General features: G+C 43.0%; 6 protein-coding genes across 7 annotated transcripts in view; 5 read left to right on the top strand and 1 right to left on the bottom strand.

Annotated features, from left to right (window-relative positions):
* LOC124883116 (CCR4-NOT transcription complex subunit 2-like) overlaps nucleotides 1-3662 on the bottom strand; it is a 33001-nt gene extending 29339 nt beyond the window's left edge. Inside the window, exon 1 of one of the 2 annotated variants that reach the window (XM_047390026.1) lies at nucleotides 3558-3662. The gene's annotated coding sequence lies outside the window, so the exon portion shown is untranslated. The remainder of the gene's footprint in view (nucleotides 1-3557) is intronic. The other variant, XM_047390025.1, reaches the window with a different exon arrangement.
* On the top strand, nucleotides 593-1539 carry LOC124883117 (histone H1-like). Its single transcript, XM_047390028.1, has one exon. It carries the CDS (start codon nucleotides 868-870, stop codon nucleotides 1522-1524), a length of 657 nt encoding a protein of 218 aa, XP_047245984.1. The 5' UTR covers nucleotides 593-867; the 3' UTR covers nucleotides 1525-1539.
* LOC124883119 (histone H3-like) lies at nucleotides 2546-6686 on the top strand. The gene is made up of 2 exons (XM_047390030.1): nucleotides 2546-2909; nucleotides 6368-6686. The coding sequence occupies exons 1-2, from the start codon at nucleotides 2568-2570 to the stop codon at nucleotides 6683-6685; spliced, it is 660 nt and encodes a 219-aa protein (XP_047245986.1). The 5' UTR covers nucleotides 2546-2567; the 3' UTR covers nucleotide 6686.
* Nucleotides 4924-5369, top strand: LOC124883118 (histone H2A-like). Its single transcript, XM_047390029.1, has one exon. It carries the CDS (start codon nucleotides 4937-4939, stop codon nucleotides 5321-5323), a length of 387 nt encoding a protein of 128 aa, XP_047245985.1. The 5' UTR covers nucleotides 4924-4936; the 3' UTR covers nucleotides 5324-5369.
* A 1731-nt stretch (nucleotides 6687-8417) lies between the features above and the next one.
* On the top strand, nucleotides 8418-9184 carry LOC124883178 (histone H2B 1/2). The gene has a single exon (XM_047390163.1). It carries the CDS (start codon nucleotides 8531-8533, stop codon nucleotides 8903-8905), a length of 375 nt encoding a protein of 124 aa, XP_047246119.1. The 5' UTR covers nucleotides 8418-8530; the 3' UTR covers nucleotides 8906-9184.
* A 3511-nt stretch (nucleotides 9185-12695) lies between these two features.
* On the top strand, nucleotides 12696-14330 carry LOC124883205 (histone H1-like). Its single transcript, XM_047390198.1, has one exon. The coding sequence runs from the start codon at nucleotides 12936-12938 to the stop codon at nucleotides 13590-13592; it is 657 nt and encodes a 218-aa protein (XP_047246154.1). The 5' UTR covers nucleotides 12696-12935; the 3' UTR covers nucleotides 13593-14330.
* Nucleotides 14331-15368: the final 1038 nt, after the last annotated feature.

Below are 15368 nucleotides of genomic sequence, written 5' to 3'. Positions count from 1 at the left end.
AATATTTCCTTTAGGCGATTAAAGCCACATTGCTCCCATATTCCTTTTAATCTCAGTATTGATGTATATGTAAGGACTCAATTCATAATAGTTATGATCATGTTAAGCTTAGCAGGAATCAGCCCTTCATGTGCTGTCTAACTCTTAATAGATGCAACACAATTTACCTGAAAAGTGAAATGGATACTTTTACTGGATATAAGCAACAATCTGAATTTATTATCTGGTCCACTACTACTCAGAAGTTATAGTCAAACTGATGCATTAAATATTTCTTTTCTGAGCAAAACAAACTCTTACGTGAATTTCTGAATCAGATTAATACAAATGTAATAAAAAATGTAATAAAAATTAATTTGCAGTATTTGAAGAACAAAGAAGTCTTTTCCATCTGATTTTATCCGAGAGAGGAATCCTGACCGGTTTATTCATCCACGGTTTCCGTGTGTTTACTGCCGGGAAAACTCCCCCCTTTATAACTCAAATAATCCAACTATCACAACCATTTTATTTTTGTTCTGTCTGCAACCTTCTCTTTCAACGGGAGGACCGCTGATTTATTTTATACAAACTGGTTTTAGATGTTTTAGGAGACAAAATGTGGGAAAAACTCGCCTCTCAACGCACAAAATCACGGAGTTTCTGACACATTTGAGCGCTCCTAGAACAAAAAGAGAAAGTCCGAGAAACCAAATGTGACCTCAGTGTGGAGTGGAAACATTTTCCTTTATGTTACAGCAACAAATACGGTACAAAACATTGACTTTACAAAGATTAAAGTCTTAAACGTGGCGGAGAAAACACAACTGCAGCCATGTTTGAGGCAGCAGCAGAGCGGCGGGGTTGGGTTGTCTCTTCACGGTTCTCATGGATGTTATAAGTCCCGCCTCCTGCTCTGAACTGCAGAAGTTCACAGGAACATTAACTGGAAACATGGCAGAAGAAGCTCCAGCAGCAGCACCGGCTAAAGCCCCGGCAAAAGCCCCGAAGAAGAAGTCCGCTCCCCGGGCCAAGAAAGATGGACCTAGTCTCTCTAAAGTCATCGCGGCCTCCGTGGCCGATTCCAAGGAGCGCAAGGGGATGTCTCTGTCCGCGCTCAAGAAGGTCCTGGCTGGGAAAGGAGTAGATGTGGCCAAGGCTAACAAGCGCATCAACACCGCTGTCACCAAGCTGGTCACCGAAGGAACCCTGAGCCAGACTAAAGGGACCGGGGCATCCGGCTCCTTCAAGCTGGCAAAGAAGGAGCCCAAAGCCGCCAAGCCGGCCAAGAAGGTGGTGAAGAAGGCTCCCATCAAGGCAAAGAAGCCCGCCGCCAAGAAGGCCACCACTCCCAAGAAAGCCGCTGCTAAGAAACCGGCAGCGGCCAAGAAGTCCCCGAAGAAGGTTCCGGCTAAGAAAGCGGTGAAGAAGGTGGTGAAGAAGAGCCCCAAAAAGCCCGCCGCTAAGAAGCCAAAGGCTGCCAAGAAGCCTGCAGCCAAGAAACCTGCAGCAAAAAAGCCCGCAGCTAAGAAGACCCGGAAGTAAACAGCTGCTTCAACTCAGCACTCAGTGCACCAAAGGCTCTTTTCAGAGCCACCACACCTTCACCTAGAGATGATTCCTAAAATGCATCCCTGTTTCTAACGTGAAGTTGGTTAGAAATGATTAAACACAATTTTAGTAAATGCGTTTTTCAACATATTCAGCTGCCTTCAATAAGCTGACATAGTATCAATACTACATGGTAACATGTAGGTTAAAACTATTAATGATTGATCCTACATATCAAAGGTGCAGGAAGGGAAGTCTTTAGGTCACAATTTATTATATTTGTTCCAACTTAGCTTTTTATTAACGGTAACATAAAATTGATGCAAATCACCAAATGAATCAATTCAATGAACACATCTTAATTTGTTTCTTTAAACTAACCATCTCTGCCAGAACACTTGGCAGTCCAGAACAACACCATGCATACTTGGACTGATCTCACAGCATACTCTTTTATAAAGTCAGTTGTGTATATATGTACCTTTTAAAAATATGTTCTTTATTTCAGCTATTATATATATATATATATATACCAGCTCTCGCTGAGAGCAAAGTGTACTGGAGCCAAATTCTTCGTTTGTCTGTTCATACTTGGTAGTAAAGCTGGTTCTGAACCGTTCTGACGATGAAACAGGAGAAAAGAGGTGATTTAACTTCTGCAGAGATGTTTCCTGATACATATAATTAATGTGATGATCAATAGCATAAACTATTAGTATTTTTACCAATGAAATAGCATTTCATAAACGTTTTATTTTGTGGATATTTTCAGAATACATTAAAATAAATTCACACTTGATTTTTTCATAAAAGCCGTTAAAATAATCCCTCCCTTTTTCAACGTTAGTTAAAAGTCTATCGCGCTTTATTTTGAAAATTTTAAATCTAACCAATAGCTGAGTTAGAATGGTTTCACTACGTCTGCAATCTGAGCCAATCAGGAGTGACCTCGCGCCGCCACTCTCTTTATAAGACCGCTGTTCGCCTTCAGAACTCATCTGTTCAGTTTTGAACGCAGAGGGAAGTGTTGCGTCACTATGGCCCGAACCAAGCAGACCGCTCGTAAATCCACCGGAGGAAAAGCTCCCAGGAAGCAGCTGGCGACCAAAGCCGCTCGCAAGAGCGCCCCAGCTACCGGCGGAGTGAAGAAGCCTCACCGTTACAGGCCCGGTACCGTGGCTTTGAGGGAGATTCGTCGCTACCAGAAGTCCACCGAGCTGCTGATCCGCAAGCTGCCCTTCCAGCGGCTGGTTAGAGAGATCGCTCAAGACTTCAAGACCGATCTGCGGTTCCAGAGCTCTGCAGTGATGGCTCTGCAGGAGGCCAGCGAGGCCTACCTGGTCGGCCTGTTCGAGGACACCAACCTGTGCGCCATCCACGCCAAGAGGGTCACCATCATGCCCAAAGACATCCAGCTGGCCCGTCGCATCCGCGGAGAACGTGCTTAAATTGTACAAAAGTACAAACAACCCAACGGCTCTTTTAAGAGCCACATACTTTATCTTGAGCAGATTACTCATTTTTACTTTTAAGATTTGTTAACTACGTTTTGTAGCCGTCTAGAAGCTTGGCTGCCTGCATGTTGTAACATAAAATAAGCTTATTTAATTACTATTAAAATTAAGTGACTTTATTTAGTGAAGAGCAACTTAACTCAAAGCTTCTGATGTTTACTTGTTCTCCAGGTTAAGATATGGGTTATCTGGTTCATTACAGCTGGATATGGAAACATGATTGGCTTCTAATGTTGAGTTTATTTCTAAAAATTAATATGATCAGAATAACAGCTGATGTAAAGTGATCAAAATACTACAATGAAACATCAACTATTTGCTGGACAGACAAGTGCCTTCAAGATGAATTCTGAGCCATATATAGCCTGGATATAAATGCTGACTGTAGCTGTATGTGGTTGAGCTTCTAAACTAAATCTGTTAAGGCTTGTGAGATATAGGACCCCAGAATGCAGATGAGCAGGCAGCATGATGGTAAGTGCAAAAATTATTTAATAAAAAACAAAAACTCACTCAGAAGAAGCAGGAACCAAACAATAAATGGACGGGCAGCACAGGCTTGGCATGAACCACAAAGCAAGACAAGAGCATAATTTGAGAACAAGAGATATGAGAAATGTTCCCGCAATGACTAACTGAACAGGTGTGTATATATATATGGAGTGAAAACCAGGTGGAGCAAGGAGACAGATTAACTTGGAGCAGGTGAACCGCATAAACTTAATTGACAGACAGAACAAAACGTGGCTGCGGCAAAAACAGAGACTCTAATATACAAACAAAACCAAACTTGACAAAACATGAACAAGACGACAAAACTAAAGCATGACCAGGAAAATAACAGAAGCATGATTCAAAATCTAAGAAGAATAATAAATAATAATAATAAACAAAAGAACAAGTCAAAACCTTAACTGTGAAAAACATAAGAAAAAAACCTGATACCAAAAACCAAACAGTTTTCCTGTTCCCCCTCCATGCTGCAGGCATCCCCAGTCTGCCTTCCACAACCCTTCTCTGATGACTGCAATAGTTGGCTTCATCACAGGCGAGCACAACTAAGAGTTAAGACAACAGACACAGAATTTTATGGACTGGTACCAGCAGAACCACCTAAGCAGCGGGTGATGGATGCAGGCCAGACCCACTACATTGACACAATTAATATCAGAGGAGGTGGTACTGAGATAGCGGACTCTCTTACAAGGCCTTTCAAAAGGATTTTGTTGCCTCACAACGTGGCATTAAAATGGATCTTTTGAGAGTTTGCACCATTTCATACACATTCCTACAACTTTGAAGGTGTATAATTTTCTTTCATTGTGAAGCAAACAACAAATAGGATAAAGAACAGAGTGTGCATAACTGTTCACCCCCACTAAGATCAGTACTTGCAGCAACTCCAGCTGCAGTCTCTGCAGTCTCTTTGGATAAGTGTCTATGAGCTCTCTCCACAATAGTTACCTTTTAAATTTAACAATGCTTTACACAATCTGTTTTATCTTTATCATTATGGTGTCTGTTTATGTGTATCAGGGTGAATGTCGCAGTAATTTGCCAGAAATTATTTTATTACTATTTAGGTATGAAGCTTTATTATGAGTTTACATTTTATCTAGTGGTATTAACCCAGAAATATGTCAGAGGGAGGTAAACAATACCATCTTTACAGTATTATTACAACAATCGTAAGCTTTGGTATTTTATTTTGTAGGTCCCAGGCACTGCAGAGCGGAAGTGCTCTACCTAGTGCGACAGCTTGACGTGGAGTTTTTTGATTGGAGGATTAGCTTTCTGTTCGGGTCTGACCAATCAGTGAACAGATGATGCTTATAAATACTTGGCTCTCTCCCCGAAGCTTTACTTTTGTTTTGAAAAACGAAATTATAAAAATGTCTGGACGCGGAAAGACCGGAGGCAAAGCCAGAGCCAAGGCCAAGACTCGCTCATCCCGTGCTGGTCTTCAGTTCCCAGTTGGCCGTGTTCACAGGCTGCTGAGGAAAGGAAACTACGCGGAGCGCGTCGGTGCCGGAGCTCCAGTGTACCTGGCCGCGGTGCTGGAATACCTGACTGCTGAGATCCTGGAGCTGGCCGGAAACGCGGCCCGCGACAACAAGAAGACCAGGATCATCCCCCGCCACCTGCAGCTGGCCGTCCGCAACGACGAGGAGCTGAACAAGCTGCTGGGCGGAGTCACCATCGCTCAGGGTGGCGTCCTCCCCAACATCCAGGCTGTGCTGCTGCCCAAGAAGACCGAGAAGCCCGCCAAGGCCAAGTAGATGTTCTCGGCTACAACAACCCAACGGTTCTTTTAAGAGCCACCCACATCTGTCCAAAGAGTCAAGTTTCACCTCATATTTGCATAAATATGACTCAGATTATTCATCTGACTGCTGCAAACATGAATAATATGGATACAAACAACTCACTGTGTTTATATTTATATTTAGAGTATTGAAGATAATTATAATTGTGAGTAAAAGGTCATTGGTGGAAGTCCAGGAGTAAAGCTGAGCTGAAGATCTTGCTTTGGGTAATGAGGCAGCAGCAAACTGCCCATGTGACAAATAACCAGGTAAACAAGCCTTCTGATTGCATTCAGTAATCTACAATTAAACTAATATCACTTTACTTTAGAAAGTCTCTTGTTTTTATATATATTAAGTGAAAAGGAAGTTAGTTTCCTGGAGTTATGTCCCAACCAAACAATGTTCAGTGATGGAGGATGAAACCTCTTTGGCTGTTAGTCTCAAAAATACATTTCATTTCAACTAGAACTGTTATTCACTGCCTGAATGAAGAGGATATGTCAATAAAAAAACTTTTAACCTGCCTCACTTTCATGCTACCAATGATGGAAAATTACTCGTTTTCTATCCATCAGACTATTGTCATAAAGAGCATCTTCTCAGATGTCAGAGGAGAAAAGCAATACACCACAAACAAAGAGCACTTTGTCATAATGTCTGGTTTGCATTTTTGATTCTATGTATGATTCATTTCTCTCTTTATAACAGCTGGTAAGAATTTCAAGCGTTTTTCTGTCTGCAATTTTTATTTTTTAATAAAGCAAATAAAAGGTGTTGTTAATAAACTCCCATCTTTGGAAAACGAAGGAAAATAAAAAGTTTATCGCTTTGAGAGATGCACGAAATGTATTATGAAATAAACGGAAATGGTTCCTATCCTGGTTGCGAACTTAAAGGCGGAAGTAGAGAGATTGGCAACTGTCTGTCTTCACGTACGTCCTCAATATGTAGTTAAATCCAGACGCTCCCAGTCGTCTCTCACCAGTTTGTAGTCAACAGACAACCTACAACCAGATCACAATGAGTGGACGAGGTAAAGGAGGTAAAGGACTCGGGAAAGGAGGCGCCAAGCGGCACCGTAAGGTCCTCCGTGACAACATCCAGGGCATCACTAAGCCCGCTATCCGCCGTCTGGCTCGCCGCGGAGGAGTCAAGCGTATCTCCGGTCTGATCTACGAGGAGACCCGCGGTGTGCTCAAGGTGTTCCTGGAGAACGTCATCCGGGATGCCGTCACCTACACCGAGCACGCTAAGAGGAAGACTGTGACCGCCATGGATGTGGTGTACGCCCTGAAGAGGCAGGGCCGCACTCTGTACGGCTTCGGAGGTTAAATCTACCCTTTAACGCAACTACAAACAACGGCTCTTTTAAGAGCCACCCACACTTCTGAAGACATAGTTCCTGCATGTGTGACGACATGCATGTTTTTACTACTCTAAAACAAACACAGATCCACTTGCTTTGACAACTCTTATTCAATGCATTTACTCTAAAACACTTTTTTATATTCCCAACATTTTGCACAAAATTAATCAAGTAATGCAACCATTTATGATGAGTGATGTGCAATGGCTACCTTTCCATCATTATTTGCACATCTAACAAAGTCATACTTGCATTTTGATGACCTATCAGGTTCTTCTGACAAAGCTATTGCTCCTTGACTCTCCTCAAATATTCACACTGCAATGTACTTGTTGTCTCGGTCTGTTCAGTTCAACACCTGCACAAGATACAAACCAGAAAATGTCCTAAATAGATAACAAGTGCGCACATACACACGCACCTATATACACATTTACACAGCAAATAGTCATATTAAACGACATCATTGCCGGTAAAATGCTACAATCCGTCTCCTTACACAAGAAATCATACCTGATCTCATGTCGCTGCTGTCAATCCTTCTAAGGATCCGGCGTCTCTTCTCCGGTGGTCTGTCGTAGCCCAGCCACAAACTAGGATGCGGGTTTTCCTCCGTTGGCTTTTTGTCCACAAAATGAAACGGGCATACATACAGCGTTTTGGGAGGTCTCTTCAAATTCAGATTTTTCAGCCACATTCTTTTTTTCCATATCGGTGGGCAGACGATGAAAACTGTACCGCTTTTCACAAGAACACTGACTTTTAGTATTAGGCGCATGTTCAACGCACTGTTGTTGAAGCCACAAATTAAGCTTGGTGTGGTTATTAGTACAGCCACGAACAGCGCAACACGTACCAGAGCTCCGCAAAGACATTTTAGAAAACAAAACTTTTGCTTGATATCCTCTAGAAAACGCAACTGTAACCTTTAAACTATAAGCAGATTAGCAACGAACCACAAGCAAGAGCAGTAAGACTAGCTTAAAACTACTTCCGGTGTTCCGCCGGAAGTTCTACCCATAATCGTAACTACATAGGCCGTCCCAGGAATAAGGTGGATAATGTTGCTGCCATGGGCTTGTTCTGCTTCGCCTGGAGCTGGAGCTACTTGTTTCTTTTGGTACCGAGGAGCATTGTAAGAGTTTCTTTACAACCCAGCTGAGGTCAGGTCTTGTGTCATAATGACATCAAGCCTCCCACAAGCTCACAGAAACATCTTGGGTTTACAAGTTCACACTCAGGTGTCTCCACATCCTTCCTCTTAAACTTTGTTCTCAGCATGTCTTTGAAACTGTCTATTAGCTTCTGCTGACATCTTCATCATCAAACACTTCTGGATCAGTCTGAGTTTGCCACTCATTCACTCACAGTTTTGGTTATGAATCTAACCAACCTGCGTTGGTTAACAAACCCTTCCTGTGTCTGGGTAATGGACCAAATATGATGGGCTGTTCTTATCGTAACCCGCAAAGATTCCCTCATCACATCCTTGGCTCTGGCTTTTTCTTCTCTTGTTTGTACGAGTAGCGCACTGATCCAAACTCCTTCATTTTGGAAAGATCAGCTTTCTTTCCAGTCAGCAGATAGAATGGAGTTTGCCTCAAACAATTGTTAAAACATTTCACACACACACACACAGAGAGAGAGAGAGAGAGAGAGAGGGCATTCTTGCAGCCTTTCCAACCTTCCGATCAGCTGAGCCAATCAGAGGTTGGGGACAGCGGAGTCCTATTTACATGCAGCTTGTATAAGGAGACTCCCTCTCTGCTCATCATTATTCAGTCGCTGCTGTTTCCTAGAAAATCATCAGGATGCCTGAACCCGCCAAGTCTGCGCCCAAGAAGGGCTCCAAGAAAGCCGTGACCAAGACGGCCGGCAAAGGAGGCAAGAAGAAGAGAAAGACCAGGAAGGAGAGCTACGCCATCTACGTGTACAAGGTGCTGAAGCAGGTCCACCCCGACACCGGCATCTCGTCCAAGGCCATGAGCATCATGAACTCGTTTGTCAACGACATCTTTGAGCGCATCGCCTCCGAGGCTTCTCGTCTGGCTCACTACAACAAACGCTCCACCATCACCTCCAGGGAGATCCAGACCGCTGTGCGGCTCCTGCTGCCCGGTGAGCTGGCCAAGCACGCCGTGTCTGAGGGCACCAAGGCTGTCACCAAGTACACCAGCTCCAAGTAAACAGTGCTGCTGTTTACCACCAACTCAACAAAGGCCCTTTTAAGGGCCACACAAACACAACTAAGAGGGAGAAACCTGTTTTATTTACGATGTTTTTTCTCTTTTTAAATCTGTTTTAAGCCTTAAAGACTGTTTCAAACCCAGAGGCTCTGTGCCACTTTGGATCTACCCAGAAACTTAAATCTCCTGTGATGGGCCACACAAATGCTTTAAGCAAAGGAATCCTGATTGAAATACGGTGAAAAATTGCCAAGTTCGTACATAAAAACAAGGAATTTGCCTCTGGTACACTTTGCTCTTTTGTTCTGTTTTTGCATTACAGAATATACAAATTTACAATTTACAATTTACAATATACACATCTAATAAAAAAGGTGCATTTGTAACATCTGTATGCTGTTTTTTGTACTCTATTAAATGTTCATCAGAGAAACAGCCTGGGGGAAGAAACTGTCTCTGTGGCGGCTGGTTTTAGTGAACAGAGCTCTGTAGCGCCACCTGAAGGTAAAACTCTGAACAGTTTATGTGCAGGGTGTGTGGGGTCTGCTGGGATTTTGGCAGCTCTTTTCTTGACCCTAGACCTGTATAAGTCCTGGATGGAGGAAAGGTCAGCTCTGATTATTCTCTCTGCATTCCTGATTATTCGTTGCAGTCTGGACCTGTCCTGTTTTTTGGATAAGCCAAACCACACTGAGATGGATGAAGACAGGACAGACTGAATGATGGCAGTGTAGAAGATGACCAGCAGCTCCTGTGGAAGGTTGAACTTCTTGAGTTGCCTCAGGAAGTACCGTCTCTGCTGGGCCTTCTTTCGAACAGTGTCTATGTGAGAAGACCATCTCAGGTCCTCAGAGATGGTGGTTCCTAAGAACCTGAAGTGGTCCACGGCCGATACAGTGTTGTTGAGGATGGTGAGGGGGATGTATGGGGGTGGTGTTCTCCACCTCCATTTCCACAGTCTTGAGTGGGTTCAGTTCAAGGTAGTTCTGACTGCACCAGTGTATCAGCCGATCCACCTCCTGTCTGTATGCAGACTCATCACCGTCCTGGATCAGTCCAATGACAGTGGTGTCGTCTGCAAACTTAAGGAGTTTCACGGACGAGTCCGATGAGGTGCAGTCATTTGTGTACAGAGAGAAGAGGAGTGGGGATAGAACACACCCTTGGGGGGCACCAGTACTTATTGATCTGGATCGGGAGAAGATGCTCCCCAGTCTCACCTGCTGCTGTCGGTCCGTCAGGAAGCTGTTGATCCACTGACAGGTGGAGGCTGGGACGTTGAGCTGTTTGCTCGGTAAGCAAACTGCAGGGGGTCCAGCAGGAGGCCTGTGATGTCTTTCAGGTGCTTCAACACCAGCCGCTCAAAGGATTTCATGACCACAGACGTCAGGGCTACAGGCCTGTAGTCATTTAATCCTACGATGGTGGGTTTCTTGGGAACCGGGATGATGGTGGATCGTTTGAGGCAGGAGGTGACCTCACATTTCTCCAGTGATTTGTTGAAGATCCTTGTGAAGATCGGAGCAAGTTGATTTGCACAGGCTTTCAGACATGATGGGGAGACATTATCAGGTCCTCCAGCATTTTTTGTTTTCATGCGCTGAAAGAGCCTGTTTACCTCTTCCTCGGAGATCTTTAGTGCAGGCAGAGGATCCGATGATGGGGGGTTGGTTACTTTATGGGAGGAATTTGTTCGTGGAGGGGATGGTTTGAGGTGTGAACGGCTTCTTGTCATGTCTGCAGTAGAAGCCATTCAGACGGTTGGCCAGGAGACGACTCTGTTCAGTATGGGTGGGGGGGCTCCTATAGGCAGTCAGGTTTCTCAGACCAGTCCATACAGCCGAAGTATCACCAGTAGAAAGGTTGTTCTTAAGCTTCTCACTGTAGCTTTTCTTGGCTGCTTTGATCTCTTTTGTTAGTTTGTTCCTGGCCTGCCTGTACCGCGCCCAATCTCCACTGCTGTGAGCTTCTTCCTTTTCCCTGCGCAGATTCCTGAGGTGTGGAGTAAACCATGGTTTGTTATTCCCAAAGGTGCAGAAGGTCTTGGTCTGCACACACATGTCCTCACAGAAACTGATGTATGATGTCACCACATCAGTTAGTTGGTTTAGGTCAGTGGCTGAGGTTTCAAAAACAGTCCAGTCTGTGCATTCAAAGCAGGCCTGTAGCATCTGCTTTGATTCCTCAGTCCACTTCTTAACAGTGTGAACCTTGGGTTTGGAAGCTCTTAGTCTCTGTCTGTAGGTTGAGATGAGGTGGATTAGATAATGATCGTGCACCGCTCTTGGCTTCATTCGGCTCATCCTAGATATGCTAAGTGGAGCCCGGTACTAAAGGTGAATGTCATTCTATCTATTCGTTGGCATATTTTATACACTGATTAATTTCATATTACATTTTTATTTTATACTTGACTAATTCTCATTATTTCACAAGATGAATATTTTGCTGGTTTTACTGGTTGGGTCTCAAACTGGAGAGAATGGACCTGGTGGTGCACGGAGGAAAAAAGAGTACACACCCTTGTGTGCAACAATTGTAATTTTGTTTGCATTTTATTCATGGTTATTGTTACTATACTATTCTAAACTTATTTTACTAAAATTCACTGCTGGATCAGATCATGCTAATATTATTTACCTGAGCTTACCACAGGATTTACTGAGTAACATTAAAACTTCCCATTATCATGTATAGTTCAAGGAAAAATCTTTCAAAAATAAGATTGTATTTTACTTTTATATTCTCATGTTTTTTTTCATGTTTGTAAATAAATAAATAAATGTTTCTTGATTAAAAAAAATAGTTTAAATGTGTATGAACTGCTTTGTTGACAGGTAAAACCAATAGCTCATGAATTGGAAAAGCAGGAAATGGACAATTGGCCATGTGGTATGATTTCAATTATGGTCATTTTAAATCAGTTACTCAAATACAACATAATTCAATTCAAGATGTACCTAATAAAGTGGCTGGTGAGTGTATTTACTACTTAAAGCAGTTGAGAGAAACCAGACTCTCTCCCAGACTTGATGCTTCCAGTATCACAAACTACCTGAAGTATTGCAGCAATGGACCAGCGCATAATTCATGTCAGGCGGTTAGAATATTTACGTTTTAAAGACATTTCTAGGTCCCACGGTTCCTGAATGCAACACCTGGGAATATTTCCTTTAGGCGATTAAAGCCACATTGCTCCCATATTCCTTTTAATCTCAGTATTGATGTATATGTAAGGACTCAATTCATAATAGTTATGATCATGTTAAGCTTAGCAGGAATCAGCCCTTCATGTGCTGTCTAACTCTTAATAGATGCAACACAATTTACCTGAAAAGTGAAATGGATACTTTTACTGGATATAAGCAACAATCTGAATTTATTATCTGGTCCACTACTACTCAGAAGTTATAGTCAAACTGATGCATTAAATATTTCTTTTCTGAGCAAAACAAACTCTTACGTGAATTTCTGAATCAGATTAATAAAAATGTAATAAAAAATGTAATAAAAATTAATTTGCAGTATTTGAAGAACAAAGAAGTCTTTTCCATCTGATTTTATCCGAGAGAGGAATCCTGACCGGTTTATTCATCCACGGTTTCCGTGTGTTTACTGCCGGGAAAACTCCCCCCTTTATAACTCAAATAATCCAACTATCACAACCATTTTATTTTTGTTCTGTCTGCAACCTTCTCTTTCAACGGGAGGACCGCTGATTTATTTTATACAAACTGGTTTTAGATGTTTTAGGAGACAAAATGTGGGAAAAACTCGCCTCTCAACGCACAAAATCACGGAGTTTCTGACACATTTGAGCGCTCCTAGAACAAAAAGAGAAAGTCCGAGAAACCAAATGTGACCTCAGTGTGGAGTGGAAACATTTTCCTTTATGTTACAGCAACAAATACGGTACAAAACATTGACTTTACAAAGATTAAAGTCTTAAACGTGGCGGAGAAAACACAACTGCAGCCATGTTTGAGGCAGCAGCAGAGCGGCGGGGTTGGGTTGTCTCTTCACGGTTCTCATGGATGTTATAAGTCCCGCCTCCTGCTCTGAACTGCAGAAGTTCACAGGAACATTAACTGGAAACATGGCAGAAGAAGCTCCAGCAGCAGCACCGGCTAAAGCCCCGGCAAAAGCCCCGAAGAAGAAGTCCGCTCCCCGGGCCAAGAAAGATGGACCTAGTCTCTCTAAAGTCATCGCGGCCGCCGTGGCCGATTCCAAGGAGCGCAAGGGGATGTCTCTGTCGGCGCTCAAGAAGGTCCTGGCTGGGAAAGGAGTAGATGTGGCCAAGGCTAACAAGCGCATCAACACCGCTGTCACCAAGCTGGTCACCGAAGGAACCCTGAGCCAGACTAAAGGGACCGGGGCATCCGGCTCCTTCAAGCTGGCAAAGAAGGAGCCCAAAGCCGCCAAGCCGGCCAAGAAGGTGGTGAAGAAGGCTCCCGTCAAGGCAAAGAAGCCCGCCGCCAAGAAGGCCACCACTCCCAAGAAAGCCGCTGCTAAGAAACCGGCAGCGGCCAAGAAGTCCCCGAAGAAGGTTCCGGCTAAGAAAGCGGTGAAGAAGGTGGTGAAGAAGAGCCCCAAAAAGCCCGCCGCTAAGAAGCCAAAGGCTGCCAAGAAGCCTGCAGCCAAGAAACCTGCAGCAAAAAAGCCCGCAGCTAAGAAGACCCGGAAGTAAACAGCTGCTTCAACTCAGCACTCAGTGCACCAAAGGCTCTTTTCAGAGCCACCACACCTTCACCCAAAGACATGATTCCTCATAAGTTTCCAGTCTGGTTACTTTAGTAGACATGATACATTTAAGCAATTTGTAAAATACAAAGGGTTTAATATTCTGGTTAAATGACTAGACAGATGAGATTTTACATTTAGTTTTGTAGATTACCTCTAATCATTGTTTTTACTTATCAATGTTTCTAAAACATTTAAGTAGAAGTTATCTACAGAGATGGATTCTTATGAACTTTATATTAAACCATCTCTTATCTGATCCCCACTTGGGCCAGATAATTCAACACACTAGAACCCCTCATCAGACCAGACTGAGTAAATGATATGAATTAGTCATGAAGATATTATGTCTATACCTGCATGTCCATGCATGATCGCAGGGCGGCCAATCACCAGCAAGAGGCGGGATGCACCCTGGACAGGTGAACCAGAAGGAAAATGGTCAGGAATTCAAATTTAAAACATCAGTCGTCTAGAAATATGACTGAAGATGTAGTTCAACCATTAACATGAATACATAACCCATCCTTTCTGACATATTTTAATGTAAAATGAACAGGTGGCATGCACCCATTGACTAACTCCAGGATAATTTATCTGCTTTTTCTTTTCTCCAAAGTTGTAAAAACTGGATAGCAGAACTGTGGCTTAATAGTTACTATTAAATCATTTGTATTGTGCATTACTGACGTCTGTAAATGGTTGAAGCTGTTTTATTTTGTTTTATTTTCAGATAAAACTAATGTTTAATGCTCTTGAAAATGCAGTAAAGGGAAATTAATATACAAGAACTTAATAAATCTTTAATAAGATTTTAATAAGTTATAACTCCATTTAAGTAAACCAGGTTTTTAAAATTTAGAAACCTTCAAATCGTTACCAAATAAAAATATTGATAAATGATGTTGAATAGGAATTGGGCTTGTTAAGAATGACCTTTATTAATATGACTCATAGCTGTTTTTCCCTTTTATACCATAATGATATAAAGTATAAGTTCTAATGTTTCCTTTTTGTTAGAATAGGACAAGAATGCTCATCGACACACATTACAAGGATAAATGGCACAAGGTTTGTCATAAATGACCTGAAGCTGGGGCACTGGGTTTGATAGTGGAGCAGCCGGTATAACTGGGTTGATTAGAAAGCTACAGCACACTTAGATTAAGGATGGACACCAGCTACTACACAACCTACCAGATAGATACTACAATGGTGACACATAGTCTACTGATAATCACTGAGGGAGGGAACATCCATTACATTGGAGTCCCAGATATAAAACTACATGTGACCTTCTATCGAGGCTCTTCGTCATCCTCTAACAGACGGCGACGCTCCGAGACGGGAGCCTCAGCGCTGATCTCTGTAATCATTCCTCTGCCTTAATTTAGATTAAAGGAGCTGAAAGTTAGAAACTGGTTGAGAGTCGTTCCTTTAAGAGTCAGAGTTAGATAGAGTCTGATCGCTTCTGGGGTTCAAGGACTGGAGGAGCTCCGAGGCGTCTGACTGCCAACAGGGTGCGGCAGCTCGGACAGGCTGCAGTTGGCAACACTGTTGCCTTGCAGCAAGAAGGTCCTTGGTTCGACTCCCGGCCGGTGGTCTTTCTGTATGGAGTTTGCACGTTCTCCCTGTGCATGCGTGGGTTCTCTCTGGTTACTCCGGCTTTCTCCCACAGTCCAAAGACATGCCTGTTAGGTTGATTGGTCTCTAAATTGCCCAT

This window comes from Girardinichthys multiradiatus, chromosome 17 (genome assembly GCF_021462225.1).
Source record: "Girardinichthys multiradiatus isolate DD_20200921_A chromosome 17, DD_fGirMul_XY1, whole genome shotgun sequence".
Taxonomy (NCBI): Eukaryota; Metazoa; Chordata; class Actinopteri; order Cyprinodontiformes; family Goodeidae; genus Girardinichthys; species Girardinichthys multiradiatus.
The sequence above is the reverse complement of the archived record's forward strand: the minus strand, read 5'-3'. Positions and strand labels throughout refer to the sequence as shown.